Consider the following 18,202-nt stretch of genomic DNA (forward strand, 5'->3'; position numbering starts at 1 on the left):
GTAAGAACTTAGTCTGATGGTCTCATTCTCTCTCTTTCCTCATTCCCACTTAAGACAGTCTTCTTTTTCATAATTTACGCTAGCATGTTACTTCTCAGTATTCAGCGTACAGCTGACTCATTATCTGTGACAATGTGTCTATAAAAGTCCCTGCAAACACTGAACTGGTAAGACATGAGCTGTTGCTCCAAGGGGAGGGAACAATATGCACATGGGCATGATATGGGCATGTGTACAGTCACACATACACACACATACAACACACACACCTCACTTAGATTATCCTATTAAAATCCAACAAAGTAATCCATTCTAGTAGATTTTGTATTCTTTGTCTCACGAGAGAAGAGGCTCAGAAGGGACTTGCCTCACTAACAAGTTCCCGTGTGGAATTCCAAATCTGTCCATCTGTGTGCAACCAGTTGCTTGCCCAGCCTTGCCCTGTCCCCCACTATCTCCAGACCCTTTGTCACCACCACGTGAGAGCTGAGACGAGAACCTTAGTCAGCCTCTACTGAGAACCTAAATGTTGGGTGACTGGAAAGCAATCTCTCCAGTCTAGACATGTCCATAAGTAACTGTAAACGCCGTGGGAGTGTCAATTTTGAGGTGTCTTAGTTTGATTCTAACGCTATGATAAAATACTTCCCCAAAGCAGCTTGAGGAGGAAGGAAGGGGTTTCTTTACCTTACTCCTCCAGGTAGCAGGTCATCACGGGACGAAGTGGAGCAGAACTGAAGCAGAGGTCATGGAGGAACACTGCGTACTGGCTAGCTCCCCATGGCTTCCTCAGCTTGCTTTCTTATACAGCCCAGAACTCTGCCCGGGGGTGGCACAGTGTGCTGAACTGCCCCCCTCTCTCACATACACACACCATCCATCATTAGTTAAGAAAAGATCCTGCAGACATGCCCAGAGGCATTCTGATGGAAGCAGTGCTTCAACTGAGGGGACCCATGTGACTCTAGCTTGTGCCGAGTTGACAATAGCTAGCACAAGAGTATCGATTCTGAAGTTACACATTGAGTGAATAGATGGCGCTGTAAATATGGAATCTGTTCATGATGAGGATTAGCTGTATTTAGCCCTTGTGAAGATGCCGTTGCCCACACAAGGGACAAGCTCCTTGCAGGCCTCAATTCTGCTTTGCTCGCCATTTTCAGCACCCTTTCTTCCCAGTGTCCAGCCCGCTGCACAATGACCCATATTCAGAAAAAGTTCAGCAGTTGTTTGGCCAAACAGTGAGAAGAGCAGAACTCTGGGTGCTGCTGGGAAGCACTGTGTTTTCTGTCCTCTTCTGTTTCTGCTGGTGGTGAAATTGCTCTTCTAGACAATAAGAAACAATAAGAATCTCATTAGATACTGTAAAGCAAAGACCCTGCCATTTCCTGGCCGTGCTCACAATATCAGCAGACCTGAAGGGAGGACCCAGACTCTGGGGATCTAAACAGCTTTGTACATCTGTGTGAGGCCACCTGAGCAGCTTTGGGGTGTGTGTGTGTGTGTGTGTGTGTGTGTGTGTGTGTGTGTGTGTGTGTTCTTGTTTCATCTATGTGCCTGTCCTTCTAATGGGCTGTTTCCCAATAAATCTCAGATAGACATTATTTCACTTGTAGGTAAGTTGTTATAAATTCCCAAAAGACAAATGCTTTTACAGTATCCACCCATTGGGGGCTGGAGAGCTGACTCAGTAGAACATGTATTACTAAAGACCCAAGCTCAGTTCCCACAACCCACACTGGGTGACTCACAACTGGTGGTAACTTCAGCTGCTGGGGAGTTAGCACCCTCTTCTGGATCCTGTGGGCATTTGCCCTCACATGTGTGCATGCCCACACATAGACACACAGACATGTATATAATGTGAAATAAAATAAAATCTTTTTTAAAAAAAATCAAACCACAATGCTTTTATTGGACTTAAACACAAATTAATGATTGTTATCAACTATCTAGTCAATATTGAAATACCCTCAATCACCACATAATATTCTTTGTTTGTTTATAGTTGTTTTGATTCTAAAAGCAAATTTAGACATTTGGCTAAAGTATCTCTCATGTCTGTCTTAATTAATTGTTCAATCTACCTCTTTATGGAGAAAACTAGGCCATTTATCCCATGTGCTGGATTTCTATTTCTTTCTTTTCTTTTCTTCTTTGATAGGGTTTCTCTGTATTGCTCTGGCTGTCCTGGAACTAGCCCTGTAGACCAGGCTATCCACAAATTTAGAGATCAGTCTGCCTCTGCCTCCAGAGTGCTAGGATCACAGATGTGTGCTGCCACCCCTGCCCCACATGCTAGATTTTGCTGGCTTTTTCTTTATGACAATGAGGGTCTGCGTGCCCTAAGTTTCTGGTGCACTGGTAGTTAGAGCTAATGCTTATCTCAATGTGGATTCAGTATTTTTAAATTACATTTACTTTTGTTGTTGTTAATTACATGACACGTGTTGAGGTCAATCTGCAGGAGTCACTTCTCTCCTACCAGGATGGGTCCTGGGGATCAAGGTCAGGTCATTGGGTTTGTCAGCAAGCACCTTGTACCCACTGACCTGTCACTGCCTCCCCCAGGCTCAGTGATTTTTATTAATTATATTTGATAGATTTCTGTTGTACATGGCCAGTGGGGACACACGCAGTGTCCCTGTCTCTCATTTGTGACTCAAGCAGCCCCTGATTATCAACTGGCTCTATCACTCCAGGCGAAGTTGTAAAACAGTAACATGTAGTCTTTCCTCTTCACCTACCAGCTTTTTCTCTGACTTCTTTCTCCAGGAAGTGCCTTAGTCCGTTCCCCCAGTCCTAAGGAAAGGGCTTCCCCGCAGACTCAGCCGCCGCTGGAGTTTGTGCCCCCAGAAGCACCGCCTGCCAGGGATCAGTGGGTCCCTGATGAGACTGAAAGTACCTGCATGGTGTGCTGCAGAGAGCGCTTCACCATGGTGAGCAGCCTTCCCCAGCAGCACTCCGGGGGGGGGGGGGGGGGGACCGTGATGGTTTCAGGTCGCCAGACCTACAGCTGCGTCTGCCTTTGACCTGGCCTCAGTGTTTTTCCAGAATCCGTTCATGTAGTAGACATCCTCAAATAGCCTTAAGTTGTAGAAACTCTTGTCATTCTCATCAAATAATAAAGACAGACGGGAGTCACTAAGTCTTTAGCGACCTCATAGCCAGTTCCTGTCTTTCACAGTAAGACAGTGGCCTGCTAGTGGTTAGAAATGCTACCTCAGGAGAAGAAGACTCAAGTCCTACGCTCGGCTCTGCTTCCTAATAGCAATGTGACTATAAACATTTTAATCTCATGTGCCTATTATAAGCTAAATAGAAGTTGGCTCATGGAGCTGTTAAAACTACTTGTGACTGCATATGGTGCCATAGTTAACCAGCACCTGTCTAGAGCCGGTGCAGCACTAATGTCAGCAGTAGTGATATAATTTCTCTGCATCTCTTTGCCTATGACAGAGTATAGAATGACTACCAACCTCTAAAAATGAAATGAAGCTATACTTCCTTAAAAATGAAAACAGTTGGAAGGGCCTGGGTATGCAGCTCACTTGGGAGAGTAGTGGCCTAACACGGGCAAAGCCGCAGGTTCCGTCCCAATACCACTGAAAATGGATGTGATAATACACATCTCTAACTCTCATACTTAGGAGTTGAGACAGGAGGATCAGCAGTTCAAGGTCATCCTCAGCTATGTAGTGAGTTTGAGGCCAGCCTGAGCTACAAGGGATACTGCATAGATAGATAGATAGATAAATAGATAGATAGATACATACATACAGACATACATAGGTGCTAGAGAGATAGCTTAGTGGTTAAGAATGCTTGCTGCTCTTACAGAAGACCAGATTTCAGTTCCCAGCACCTGTACCAGGCAGCTCACAACTGCATGTAACTCTGCTTCGAGAGGATCTTGTGCCCCTAGCCTCTTTGGGCACCTGAACTCACATGCACAAACTCACACACAAGGCACATAAATAAAAATAAAATAAAGCTTTAAAATTTCAATACCATAAATCACTTGGTAAAGGCGGCCTTCTCACTTTCCCACCACCGACTCTTCAGAAGCATGGCCCCCACTGGCTAAGCAAAGCTCTTCTTCCAGGTTGCATTTTTAAATTTTTACTTGGGTTACCAAACACGAAATGTGCTAATAATGAAGATTAGCTCTACTCAGGGAAGCTTCTGCTGTCCACACAGAAGAACATGTAAGCTCCTAGAAGCCCTCAGCTGTGCTTTGTGCTTTGTCAGTGTTTAAGCATCCTGTTTCCCCTGTCTCAGCCCCCCCCCCCCCCCGCACTATGACCACATTCAGAAGGAGCTTGGCAGTTGTTTTGTCAAATGGTCGGGAGAGCAGGACTCTGGAGTCCCCTCCTGGGTTTTGCTATAGTTTGAACTGTGTAAGTAGCCCAGGGTGGCCTCAAACTCTCAGCAGTTCTCCTGCCTCAGCCTCCCAAGTGGCGGGATTACAGATGTCTAGAGCCACCATGCCCACCTTCCCTGTTGCTTTTTAGAGTGTCTCAACGTGTTGCTTCCGTGCAGAAGCAACCCTTGTCAAGAGCTGTGGATTGCAGACTGCCCAGGGCTTGGAATATTTGTCCCTCAGCTGAATAATACCTTAAAATGTCAGTTTGAAAGGCTTTCGCTTGTTAGTTTTGCTTTTCTTTCATGTGTATGGGGGAAGGGAAGGTGTTAAGGATCAAACCTAGGACCTTGTGCTAAGCTAAATCCCCAATCTTAAATGTGACCTTTCTGAGGACAAGGGCTAGTGGGCTCATTCTCAGTAACCCAAGCGCCTAGTGTTCCTGATGAGCCATGGTTGCCCAAAACCAAGTATAAATGTCTGGGTGACAATCCCGCTTTCATCTCTTCCCTTTCCTCAGTTTAACAGACGTCATCACTGTCGCCGCTGTGGGCGGCTAGTGTGTGGCTCCTGCTCCACTAAGAAGATGGTGGTGGAAGGCTGCCGAGATAACCCTACACGCGTGTGTGACCAGTGCTACGGTTACTACAACAAAGAGTGAGTGCCCTGCAGCAGAACGCGCACTGTCATGGACCACTGTTCTCTCCCCAGGGTCCTTACTTGGCTAGCACTCCCACTCTGCGGTGCTTTGAACCTGTTACACTCACGGGGGTATTGGGTTTAACGTGCATGCTGGCTGTGTCGTTAGCTATACTGTGAAAGGCCTACAGAATGACCTTGTCAGAGAAACTTCTAGACGGGAAGTGGGGACGAGAAGGAAGTTCTTACAGGCTGGTTTCTCAGAAATCAAGACACTTCAGTCCTCAGCCCTTCCACACACTGAGGTCATCATCTCACTGGCCACCTCTCCTGTTTCCTGGTCACTCCTGCTTCATGTGGCTCCAGCTGGACTCAGGACAACGTGTCCACACCTGCCAAGTGTTTGGGCTCATTTGCTTCGGCTCCAACTGAGTAGTCGTCTTGGCTTGTTACTCATAGACAAGTCCTTACACTTTCTTGCATATTGTTAGCCTCCAGATAAATTTCAGAAACCGTCCCTCCTTCTGGCAAGGCAGATGGATGAAGACAGTGTTTGCTGACTCATAGTTGCTTGAGGTTTATTTCTACTGCTTCAGAGTGAGAGTAAGGCTCCTAGTGCGTCTGGGGGGAAATACCCCGTATAAAAACAACCTCACTTTAGATTCTCATGATTTCTTTTATTTAGCAGACTTTAACTAGATTCTGTGTTCTACTCTTTAGCAGTTTTGGTCATTATTTGCCACAATGAGTATTGACTGCATGGGAAGGAAGACATGCCATACACATGGTATAGTTCCTGAAACCCTAACCTACACTCTCTGCCTTCCCCTGCCAGGGGGAGGACAGGGATTAACCAAACACTTTCCTTATGGGATTTAAGTGAGCAATCAGTACTGATGGGAACTCTTTGACCAGCGGTCACTCTGCAGTAGTTCCATCACCCTAAAGGAACCCCCATTTTACTAGGGAGACAGCTAATAAATACTACAAATGATTGACTGTACACACAGATTGGCCCAGATAGGCAGGGAGAGTGTCCTGGAGGGGACCCCAGGAAATGAATCTTAGAGAATGAGGAGTTGGTAGGAAAAGAAACTAAAAAAGAACAGAACGGGGTGGGGGGTACCCAGAGGTTGGAGAGGCACATCAAAGGCAGAGGCAGGAAAAATCAACCATTTGAGGAGCTGTGAGTAGGTAGGTGACAGGCTAGGGTTCTGATCAGTGGACCCTGTCCTTAAAGCTGGCAGCTCAATCCAGAAGACTTGAACACTGGCACAAGACATGGGCTTGCTCCCTGGTGCCATCATGGACTGGGGTTGGCCAGCATGTTCCTTGTACTCATTTTAAACGTGGCCCTTGGTGGCACCAGTAGAAGTTGGCTAGAGCTGATGGTGGTGCAATAGGACCTTTACGACTTGAGTACAAGTCATGGATGAAAGGAGATCGCTAAAGAGCCAGCCAGGGCAGGTCTCAAGGGCCTTTCTCCTGAACCGTGAACGTAGAATTCTTTCGGCCTAAGCAGCTTCTGAAGGATTCTTTGGCAGGAATAGAATGGGACCGGGTTTGAATTCTTAAAATCTTTAGGCTAGGAAATTAAAGTCAAAGAGAGTTATTGCAGAAAAATGATGAGATTCCCCCTCAGACACAGAGCGATGGGGACATTTAAATGGATATGTAAGAGATAAAATGCACAGAGCATGGTAAGAGATGGTGGTGGCCAGTGTGGGAGAGCAAGAGTTAATGCGCCATTAACTCCCTGACCAATGACTGTGGAGCAAATGCTGCTCACTAAGCTCAATACAGAGAAGCAACGGTTGAGGAATTTTGTTTTTCTTTCTCTGTTTCCAGTGTACCAGAGGAGAGCCCATGCCAGTCAGAAGGTAAGGCCTGATCCCATTCTCTGTGGCTCTGTTTATGTGCTGGAGCTGGCTCTCAACTGATAGCCATACAGCAACTCAGTCCACTTGGTGAATTCACCAAAGAGAAATCTTGGCTTTTCTATCAGCTGTTTCCCTCGACATTCTTCATATTAACCTTTATCTAGGCCCGTTAACTTCCAACCCTGGGAAGGCCAACAACCAATGCCTATCTTTTAGTAGGCTACCCCATCTACCTCACCACAGCTCCCTTCCTCCATTGCCCCATCATCTAATGCCTTGTCCTTACCCTGAGATTATCACTGTTAGCAATTTAGCCAATGTCTTTCCATAGCAGGTTAGTGTTTGGAGTATCCAATGTTTGAGCCATGTTTTTCAGGGTTTCTTATGGGAAGCATTAGTCATAGCACAGATATTGTGACACTTGTCCCATATGCCTGGGGAAGAGGAATTGAAGTATCTAATCGGGTTTCCTAAAGAAAACAAAAAGTGAAGAGGGTGCTATAAAAATGGCTTAGCGGTTAAGAACATTTACCGCTCTTGCAGAGGGCCCAGGTTTGGTGCCCAGCACCCAAACTCAGTGATACACAATTGCCAATGAGTCTTAATTCCAGAAGATCTGATGCCTCCTTCTGGCCTCTGCTGGTGCCTGCACACACATGGTACATATAAACTCATGCAGGCATGCACACAAACAAGTAAATAAATCTTTTAAAAAGGAAAGAAAAGGGAGCAAGGAGAGGAAAAGGGACTCTTTGATTGTAGGTAAATATCTGCTTGTGACACACTGGCTTATCAGGCTGCATGGCCAGCCAGTGACTGACATGTGATTGACAACTCTCTTCTTAGTTTCAGACAGCTCAAAAAATGAAAGCCTTCCATATTCAGCTGTGGTGAGAGTCCCCAAAGCCACGGAGGTAGAATGGATCTTGAGTCTAAATGAGGAAGAAAATGAGCTGGTGCGGAGTGAATTTTACTATGAGCAGGTAATAACAATAAAATGTAATGGCCACTTAAGTTTCTTTATGATGTCTGATAGCATAACAGGGAATACAGAGGTTGATAACTACAGTCTGGTCCTTGCCTGCTTACTCTCCAATTATATGAGCGCCAAAACAAGTAAACCAGTTAGGCAGAAGAGAAGGAACATCTTGGGGAATGTACAGGAAGAAACTAGAAAGAAGGGTGAGTGCGTGGCAAGAGAAATGTGGAGATTGCGGTGGAAGGGGGGTGTCGAGGACAGGGGGAAGACAGAGCACAAAACTGAACTGTGTGGGGACTGGGGAGATAGCTCAGCAGGTGGCAAAGTGCATGAGGACCTGAGTTTGAATCCCCAGCATCCACATATAAACCAGATGCAGCAACACGTGCCTATATAGCCCCAGCACCGCGGAGGCAAAGGCAGGCAGACCCCTGGGGCCTGCTGCCTAGCAGGTTCTAGCTGAATCATCAAGTTCCAGATTCAGTGAAAAGCCCTGAGTCAAAAAAATAAGGTGGAGAACAATTCCAAAAGATACCCAGTATCAACCTCTGGCCTCAGCACACACACGCACACACAAGTGCATGCACACCTTTACACATTTGCATGAACACAACACACACACTCATACAACAACAACAAACTAAACCAAAATATCCGAGCAAAGGCACTGAGTCCAAAAATCACAGGGCATGATGAGGGCATCCGAAGACAGCATTGATGAAGTAAGGGGTAAAGATTGAGAAAGATGATTAATGTATAAAGCTATGAAGCTGACGGTAAGAAATGACTGTGTGATAGGTAGAAGCACCTAGGAGTTTCACGGGCTACTTTACAGATGTTCATCTGGCAGCAGTGTAGCATGTTCAGGACTTGAAAGAGTGACTTCAGCTACATGAGTAACTGTGGTCATCTAAGTCACGAGTAAGTGTCATTGCAGCTGAGGAACAGGAGACCAGAAAAAGGAGGCCACCTATGGATACTGTCAAGACGTAGGAAGTGAGTTCCTGGACACCAGGGCTGTGTAGAAAGACCGTGACGTAGAGTGACACAGCCTAGCAACCGAAGCTCCGACTGTAAAATGTTGAGCTTCTGAAACGCGGCTAGCTCTGCTTCTGCCCTGCTGTGATATGTCTAGCCTCCTCTCGCAGTGGTTTCCAGCCTTTTAAAGTGGGAATGGTGGTTTCTACCCAACAGCTGCTTTTGAAAACTGCTCTGGTCCCTAAATTCACTGTCTCTTTCTCCCTCTCCTGCCCTGATCAGGCCCCCAGCGCCTCCCTGTGCATTGCCATCCTGAACCTGCACCGAGACAGCGTTGCCTGTGGCCACCAGCTGATCGAGCACTGCTGTAAGCTGTCCAAGGGCCTCACCAACCCGGAGCTGGACGCGGGGCTGCTCATAGATATCATGAAGCAGCTGCTCTTCAGCGCCAAGATGATGTTCGTCAAGGCTGGCCGAAGCCAGGACCTGGCTCTCTGTGACAGGTACATAAAAGCAAGCCTCCGTTCTTTTACCTGGGGGCAGTCTTTTGTCTGGCTTCCTCTTGTGACCCCATATGACTTTCCATCTTCCCATCCTCTCTAACAAGACAGGCCAACATGCATCTCCTTTAATGTTAATGAAATAGAAGTCCCTAATCACAAGCAGTCGTCCTCGCCCTCTGTCAGCCTGTGTCCTTTTCTTTCCCTAGGTCCTCAAAAACAGAAGGTGTTCATTTTACTTTCTATTACTGTGACAAGACAACATGTGTAAAAGCAATTCTGGGGGACAAGGGCTTATTCAGCATACAGTTCCACATCACAGTCCGTCATAGAAGGAAGTCAGGGCAGGACCGTGGAGGCAGGAACTGAACCTGCTTTGACTTTGCTCATTAACCTGACATGAAGACTCTTAATTCCTTGCCTATCCATTCACCCAGATCCATGACTCATGAAGTGAGTCCAACACCAGTCCCAGCAGCTTCGGGATCCAGGGGCAGGAAGTCCTCTGAAGCATAAATGCCTCCCTCAGGCACAGGCCCACTCCATCACCTCTTAACACTAACCTCAGACAGGACTGCTAACCCCTATGGGCCTCTGAAGGTGGCAGAGATCAAAGAAGCCCTCACTCAGCAGAGTTCTCACCCCTGCAAGCAGTCATGGGCTTCCTGGATGGTTTACAGCACTGATTTCAAATCCCACCTTCTTTCTTCCCCACGCTGCATTCATATACCTTCCTTATGATGATTTCTTGTCAGTTTATCCATGGGAGAGGACTCCTCTCTGCTATCTGTTGCCATACAAACCAGATTCTTCTGTATTGAACTGTCTCCTTCTGATGGATAAACAGATGAAATGAATATATTTCAAAACAAACAAAAAACACATCATCTAGTTCAAATGTTTACATTTTACAAGGGAAACTTATTAATATAAGTCTTCAAATTAATATATGGCTTCGAATCTGATTTTACACACTATCTTTTCTCCTACCCAGTTCCTACCAGGTTAAGAATCACTAAAGATAAGGAACCCAAGAAAACTGCTAAGCAGACAAGTGAGGAGCCATGGCTTTTTTGCTGTAGTTCTGAGACAGTACCCAGGAACCATGGGTGTGAACTTGCAACATCAGGCAGAATGAGTGGTCTGGCCCTGTGGGCTCTGTCCTGCTAAGATTTTTTTCTAATCCTTAGGTGTCAGGAGTAAGATTGCCAAAGGAATAAGGAATAAGATTCAGTGGGCTACAAGGAAGGCCATTCTTGGCACGGAAAGAGGATGTGAAGACTAGACTAGAAAGACCAAGGTGCCCCTGCCTGGTGCCACCTCCAGGAAACAGGCATGGTGAAACCACTGTACCAACCAGGAATATGGGTCGGTGGGGTTTTGGGGTTTTTTTTAAGGATTATTTTTATTTTATATGTATAAATGTTTTGTTTATGTGTGCGTGTGTACCATATGTGTGCATGGTACCCAGAGAATCCAAAAGATTGTGTCAGGTCCTATGAAACTGAGGTTACAAGTGGTTGTCACCCTTGATGTGGGTGCTAAAAACCAGACCCAGGTCCTCTGGAAAAGCAGCCAGTGCTCTTAACTGGTGAGCCATCTCTCCAGCCACTGAGTCAATGATTCTTGTTCTGAACTCTTCCAAGCAGGGTTCCAAAGAGCCAAAAGCAAATGGGTAATTTGTGAGCTCCAGTATTCAATATAGAGGCCTTGTCTCAGACAGAAACCTAGGGCATTCCTGCTCAAACATAAACCAACAGATTATAAGTGCTACAGAAGTTCCAGACACTACCCTAAGCACTTTCATTCGACACATTTCATTTTCTGCTCTATAGCCACGTAACAGATGAGTGAGTTGAGGCAGGGATCAGAACTATTAAGTTGGGAGTGGGGTTAAGAGAGTCTGACTCTCGAACCTTCACTCAGAGTACAGCTGCTATATCTCTCTCCATTCTCATGATCGCACTTTAACAGTGAAGATGAACTAGAAACGCTTCAAGCAACAATTGCTCCAAAGCTCAACACAGCCTCATTTGTGATGCCCTCTCTCTCCCTGTAGTTACATCAGCAAGGTAGATGTCCTGCATATTTTAGTCGCCGCTGCCTATCGCCATGTGCCATCTCTCGACCAGATCTTGCAGCCAGCCGCGGTGACCAGGTTGAGGAACCAGCTCCTGGAAGCTGAGTACTACCAACTGGGCGTTGAGGTGAGGCAAAGATAAAGCTTCCTTCTACCCCTCTGTCATGAGTGACCTTTGCTTAGCCTTGGCAACAGGTCCCACCATCTCTCCGTGGTCCCGATCATGGATGCATCCAGGGCACAACCAACTTGCTGGTGTGAGAACTGTAGCTTGTGGATGTTGGGCAGGTGGTTGGGGCAAAGGAACAGAATGGCTTGGGAAGACTCTTAGTCCTGAATGTAGACCCCTCTCACAGATGGAGCAATTTTTCCTCCAGGTCTCTACAAAGACCGGGCTTGATTCCACAGGGGCGTGGCATGCCTGGGGCATGGCCTGCCTTAAAGCTGGTAACCTCGCTGCTGCACGGGAGAAGTTCAGTCGCTGCCTGAAGCCTCCTCTTGACCTCAATCAATTGAGTCATGGCTCAAGGCTAGTGCAGGATGTGGTTGAGTACCTGGAGTCAACAGTGAGACCACTCGTCTCCTTGGTAAGAGCAAAGCGGGCAGAGCGCCCTGTCCTGTAAGAGGCTAGGAGCAGTGAGGATCCAGGGAGATGATGGCTTCAGTTCAGTCAGTAGCGCAGGGTTAGGCGCAGAGGCTGCTAGGTTGATATTTGTGTGCTTGTGTGTTTTGTTTGTATTATGTGTAGTTAGATAAGTGACTGCATGGTTAGATAAGCAACACAAGATCAGTATTTTAAAAGATACTATAGAGGTATCAAAAAATTAAAATCACGTGCCCAGATTAATTTTAATTTTCCATGTAGGGTTTTTCTTTTCTGTTTTTTTATTTCATGCATTGAGTGTACCATAGTGTATTCACGCACACACATATGTACTCACCCAAGCATGTATGTGTGAAGGCCAGAGGTCATTGTTAGCTGCCACCTTCTGTTAGTCTTTACATTTTGCTTTTACATTTGTTTTGAGTGTGTGTATGTATATGAGCCCACACATTCATGTAAGTCAGAGGACGGCTCGCAGAGTCAGCTCTGCCTCCCTCCAGTGTCCCAGGATCGAATTCAGCGGTCAGGCTGGTTTCAGGTGCCTTTACTGGCTGAACTATCTTGCCACACCGCACTTTATTTATCTTTCAAAGCAGGGTCTTTCACTGAACCTGGTGCTCACTGTTTGCAGTACAATAACTCTCCAGCTAGCCCCTGTCCCCTAGAATCTGCCTGTCCAAACACTGAGTTACAGGTGCACACCAGCCCGCCAACTTGTAAGTGACTGCCAGGGTCCACAGACTTGCACAACAAGCCCTCTGACGGCTTAGCCATCTCCCAGTCCCTGGCTTTATAATGTGTAATCCAGAACAGCCTTGAACTCATGAATCCTCTGCCTCGGCCTTCTGTACACTGCCAACCAAGCCTTTCTAGTGTTAAGACTTGTGGAAGGCCAGACCTGGTGGTGACTGCCTCCGGGCCATGCTGCTTGGAGCTGGGGGTGGGGGAGCGGGGTAGAAGAGGGAGAATCACTTCTTAACTTCTTAGGCCCTGGAGTTCAAAGCCATTCTTTTTTCCTGCCAGCAGCAAGATGACGATTACTTTGCCACCTTGAGGGAACTGGAAGCCACCCTTCGGACCCAGAGCCTCTTCCTCGAGGTGATTCCTGATGGGAAGATCATGAACAACACCTACTATCAGGAATGTCTCTTCTACCTGCACAGCTACAGCACCAACTTGGCCATCATCAGCTTCTACATAAGGCATAGCTGCCTTCGGGAAGCCCTGCTGCACCTGCTCAACAAGGTGAGACATTCAGACACAGCCCAAGGACAATGGCCACCTTGACCACACCGTACCCCCCACCCCATCCTGTATACTTAACTCAGTGTCCAGCAGTGAGACAATTCCCTGCAGAGTCGGATCTAAGAAGCTTTGTCTATACAGTCATCCAATGAGGTCAGCAAGTCTCAAATTAACCCCCAAATTTCCCTCCTGACCAGCAAAAGCAAATTCGTCTCTTCTCCCACAGTGTAGAGCACAGTGAGACCATCAGCCTGGTCTCCGCAGAGAAGTACTCAGCGGGAGTCTCGTGTGACCTCAGGCACAGTGCTGAACCTCTTGGTTTCCACCTGGTGTAGGATAGAGTGTACCTAGAGCTGTTACAGAGATGAGCACCCCACGTGTGTGCACAAGTGTAACATGCCGCACCACACGAGGAGGCAGCACACCCTCTTCTTAGTTTTCTCTCACTGCCCTGCCAACTCCCACCTGACGGAAGAACGCACTAAGAACTTTACTTCCTTGGTCATCACCCTTTGTTTACTTATTTAGAGGTGGGGGGAGAGAGAGAGAAAGAGAGTCTCTCAGAGAGTCTATACACAGGGCCATGGTGCACGTGGTTATGGTCAGAGGACAGCTTCCAGAAATCAGTTCTCACCTTCCACCTTTGAGGCGGGGTTTCTTGTCTCTGTACTGTTCTGCCTGCTCTAGGCTGGCTGACCCATTAGCTTCCTTCTGTTTCTGCCTCCCATCTCTCCACTGGAGTTCTGAGCTTACAGATACACACTCCTGCTAATTGCATGGTCCCAGGGACGAAACTCAGATAGTCAGGTTGCACACCAAGACCTTTTACCCTCTGAGCTGTCTCATAGGCCCAGAATTCCTTTTATCTCAGCATTCATGGTAACTTTCTGACCAAGTGACCAATGTTTTCCAAACTCCATAGGAAACTGAAAGAACTTAGCACAGACTAACATCAGTCAGCCACACTAAGTCAGAATAGCATCCAACAATAGTTTGCAAATAGACATCTTCTAGATGACTCCATGAGAAGTCCAGTTTGTGATCAGACCCTTACAGGATAGTGAAAGAGACCGTTGTGTGGCTGCTGCTGTATCTCAGCTGCTGAGCGTGTCTTAAGAACCATACAGGATGAGTCATATTATTTGGAATTTAATTTGTCCTTTCCCTCCCTCTCCACATGAGTTGAGCAGTAAAGATGTTTCTGCCGGCACAGACTGAGTGTTAACCATCAGTCCTGGTGCCTTGGGTAAGCACAGCCAGAGGTAAGCTGCTTATCTTATAGTCCAAGTGGAAGCTGACGACAGCGCTGCCCTTGCTTTGCAGCTGACAAAGCCAGTAAGGAAACCTTCTCCTTGTCTCCTGTCACCAACTACCCTTGAACTTTTTAAGACCCTTACCTTTGTCCTCAAGCAAGCAGGGGTGCAGGAAAAGAAATACACTGAAAATGACACTTGAACACCTGGTGTGCATAGGGTTTCTGTGTGTTCCTTTTCCTGTCACACTACCCTCAGTGTGAACTTCTTAAACACAACACTCTCTCTCCACAGGGCCTTCACAAATCATTAGGATGAAAGCTAACTCCTTAGCATGCGGCTGGACCTCAAGATCTGTCTCCCATATTTCTTAATTTTTTTTTCACCATGAATGCTATTGATACTCCATGTTCCAGACTTACCAAAATATTGATATTATTATCTTTATTAGTCTTCATGAACTGTACCATCTATCTAGAATGCCCTGCCTTCCTTGTTTTCCTGGGAGAAATTCTATTCATCCTTTCAAGCTTAACAGGGGTTAAACATCCACAGAACAGGAGCACACACTTGGGAGGCAGAGTCAGGCAGAGTTGTGTGAGTTCCAGGACAGTCAGGACTATGTAGAAAGGCTCTGCATCAAAAGAGGAAGTGGAAGAAGAGGGCAGAGGATGGGTAGGAAGGAGAACGAGGAGTAGAAGGAGAGGCAAAACAGAAGAAGATGGGGTGCCCAGAGGAGGTGGCATCAGAGTAAAGGGCTGAAAGACACAAGGACAACAGGAGGAGTTGTACTCTGGGCAGAGGAAGTAACAAATACAAAGGTCAGGTGGCTGAAGCCGGGAGAGATGCGGACTGGGTGTGAGGCGTGGGCAGCTTCTGGGTGCGTTTCAATGGTAGAACCTGCTGGGGTATTTTATATCAGAGTTTGAGAAGAAAAGTGGTCCTGAGGCTTTTGACGTGGACTCCTAGAAGAATGGAGAAAGAGGAGAATATGGAAGGAGCAAGTTTCGTGGAACAATCTAGAATGCAGTCTTTTGTGTGTTGGATTCGTTGGCTTTGCAGGAAGTCTTATTGAGAGACAGCTGGGTCCCACAGGAAGTACAGTTTGGAAGGTCTAGGGTTATGAGCAGGCTGGAAATAGAGGTGTGGGTGTCATCACACACAGCATGGAAAGCCATGAGACTGGATGAAATCACTAGGAAAGTAGAGCTAAAAGGAGCCCTACAGGGATGAGAGGAACCAGCTAAGGAAATTGAGTGGCCAGAGATGTTGAAAGGAAGCCTAGAGAGGTTGGTTTGTAGTATAATGAAAGCAAAAATAAAGAAGATTGTTTTCTTAATTAAAAGTAAAAAAAAATTAAGTTTAAAGTTTTTCAAGGAGAAATTTATAAAATGTTATTTAACTTAAAAAATAAAATTTTTTTAAAAAAAAAGTCGTTCAAGCAGAAGGAAGTCATTATTTCAAAAACTGCTGGGCCCACTGGAGACAGTAAATAGGTCTTCTAGCCTTTGAGAGGCTCTGGGTTTGGTCCCCAACACTATAAAGAACTGATACTGATGGAATTAGCAGTGTCGAATTTCCTTGTTAGCGAGCATGCAGGGCCAGTAGCATTTGGGACAAAAGTGATGATTAGGGAATAAATCCTAGGAGAGAAAGAAGACCAGTGAGTGTAGACAGCCACTCAAGGAAGGAGTGGATAGAGCATCCCTGGAGAGGGCTTCTCAGAGGAAAAGGCTGAGAGGCTCTGCCCAAGGAGGGTGTGGAGTTCAGAGCAAATCCCAGACTGCCAGGACCAGTCCCACACTTCTGACTTCTTACTTCTTCCCTGCTCCAGGAAAGTCCTCCAGAGGTCTTCATAGAAGGCATTTTCCAGCCGAGCTATAAAAGTGGGAAGTTGCACACTTTGGAAAACTTGCTGGAATCCATTGATCCAACCCTGGAGAGCTGGGGGACGTACCTGATCGCTGCCTGCCAGCATCTGCAGAAGAAGAACTACTACCACATCCTGTATGAGCTGCAGCAGTTCATGAAGGTGACAGCAACCCATCCTCCCTTCCGCTTGGCGTTGGTGCTTTGTCACGCAGGAGAGGCTGTGCAAGATGAGGGAACAGGACAGTCATTTGATCCCTGACCTTGGTGCTTGACCCTGGAGCAAATCCACCACACTCTCCAACATTGTTAAATATTTAGACTTTCCTCCTACATTTAGAACCAAGCTTTAATCTTGTCCATAAGAGCATTCTTCAGAATTTAAACAGTGTGGGGCTGGACAGATGGCTCAGCGGTTAAGTGAACTAACTGCCTACTCTTCCAGAGGATCCAGGTTCAATTCCCAGCACCCACATCATGACTCATAACCATCTATAACTCCAGTCCCAGGAGATACGATGCCCTCTTCTGATCTCCACAGACGCCAGGCACACATGTGGTACACAGGCATACATGCAGGCAAAATACTCACCCATGTAAAAATCAATAAATAAATAGATAAATTAAATAAATAATATAATTTTTAAAACGAACTCAAGGAATATAAAAGTGAAGACGAGGAAGGAAGGAAGGAAGGAAGGAAGGAAGGAAGGAAGGAAGGAAGGAAGGAAGAAAGGAAGGCAGGCAGGCGATAAAGAATCTATAAAGAAAATGTTCTGGAAAGCTGAAAGAAAATGCATGAAAGGAGAAGGACCAAGTTCCCCCTGTCTGATTCTCAGTACTATGATCTCAGAAATGATATCATCTGATGCCAAGTCAAAGCTGAATCAGTACTTAATAGAGAGTTGGAAGGATCTTCCTTGAGACCTCTACCATGGTGAGATAATATCCCACCTGAGCTTGACAGGCAGCTCACTGTAGGGTCTCTGGGACCCTGTGATGACTGACGTGGAATGCTACTCGGCTGATGATAGAGTAGACGCTGGCACCTATTGAGAGGATGCCAGGCTCCAGCTAGGGATGAAGACATCACAGGGCCAGAACCTGAAGGTCTGCTTTCAGGGGGGAATCAGGTCAGGCTTCCTGTGACACCCACTCCCCCTCCCCGACCCCCGACATCTCTGATATCTCCTAAACCAAACATTCACTTCCCAATCCTAGGACCAAGTCCGGGCTGCCATGACCTGTATTCGGTTCTTCAGTCACAAAGCAAAGTCCTACACGGAGCTGGGAGAGAAGCTCTCGTGGTTGCTTAAGGCCAAGGACCACCTGAAGATCTACCTCCAAGAAACATCCCGCAGCTCCGGGAGGAAGAAAAGCACCTTCTTCCGGAAGAAGATGTCTGCTGCTGATGTCTCCAGGTATGTCAAGGCTGGGGAGACAGTCAGTGCAGGACAGGAAGACAGCAGCCGTGGATGACAGCGTCTGCTATAGCTTGGAAAGCCACTGTCGGAAGGGATTAGGATCCCATGCTACGGCCAGACTGAACCCCACATTCCTTACAATGAGCGAAAAACGTCCAGCACCATCTCTGTCTCTGCCCCTCTATTCTTCCTTGGTATGTGTCAGCCACCGGCCTCCAAGCACTGGCCTCCAGGATCCTCAACCCAAGCACTTTCTTTCTTTTATGCTTGTCAACCCCTCTATTCGGAACGTACTATCTAAAGAAAATGCTTAGCCAGACATGGTAGTACATGCCGAAGCAGGAGGATTGTGAATTTGAGGCCAGTGGTGTAGCTAGATCTAGTATCC

General features: G+C 46.7%; 1 protein-coding gene across 3 annotated transcripts in view; it reads left to right on the top strand.

Moving 5' to 3' along the window:
• Positions 1-18,202, top strand: part of Zfyve26 (zinc finger FYVE-type containing 26) — a 61,184-nt gene that overhangs the window by 35,258 nt on the left and 7,724 nt on the right. For 2 of the 3 annotated variants that reach the window (XM_048415725.3, XM_048415727.3), the window contains exons 28-37: positions 2,776-2,939; positions 4,884-5,020; positions 6,851-6,882; positions 7,729-7,865; positions 9,122-9,342; positions 11,399-11,546; positions 11,797-12,006; positions 13,047-13,268; positions 16,356-16,553; positions 17,612-17,811. In XM_048415725.3, coding sequence (XP_048271682.3) covers positions 2,776-2,939; positions 4,884-5,020; positions 6,851-6,882; positions 7,729-7,865; positions 9,122-9,342; positions 11,399-11,546; positions 11,797-12,006; positions 13,047-13,268; positions 16,356-16,553; positions 17,612-17,811 — 1,669 coding nt within the window. The remainder of the gene's footprint in view (positions 1-2,775; positions 2,940-4,883; positions 5,021-6,850; positions 6,883-7,728; positions 7,866-9,121; positions 9,343-11,398; positions 11,547-11,796; positions 12,007-13,046; positions 13,269-16,355; positions 16,554-17,611; positions 17,812-18,202) is intronic. The other variant, XM_048415726.3, reaches the window with a different exon arrangement.

Source organism: Myodes glareolus, chromosome 11 (assembly GCF_982192425.1).
Source record: "Myodes glareolus chromosome 11, mMyoGla1.1, whole genome shotgun sequence".
Taxonomy (NCBI): domain Eukaryota; kingdom Metazoa; phylum Chordata; class Mammalia; order Rodentia; family Cricetidae; genus Myodes; species Myodes glareolus.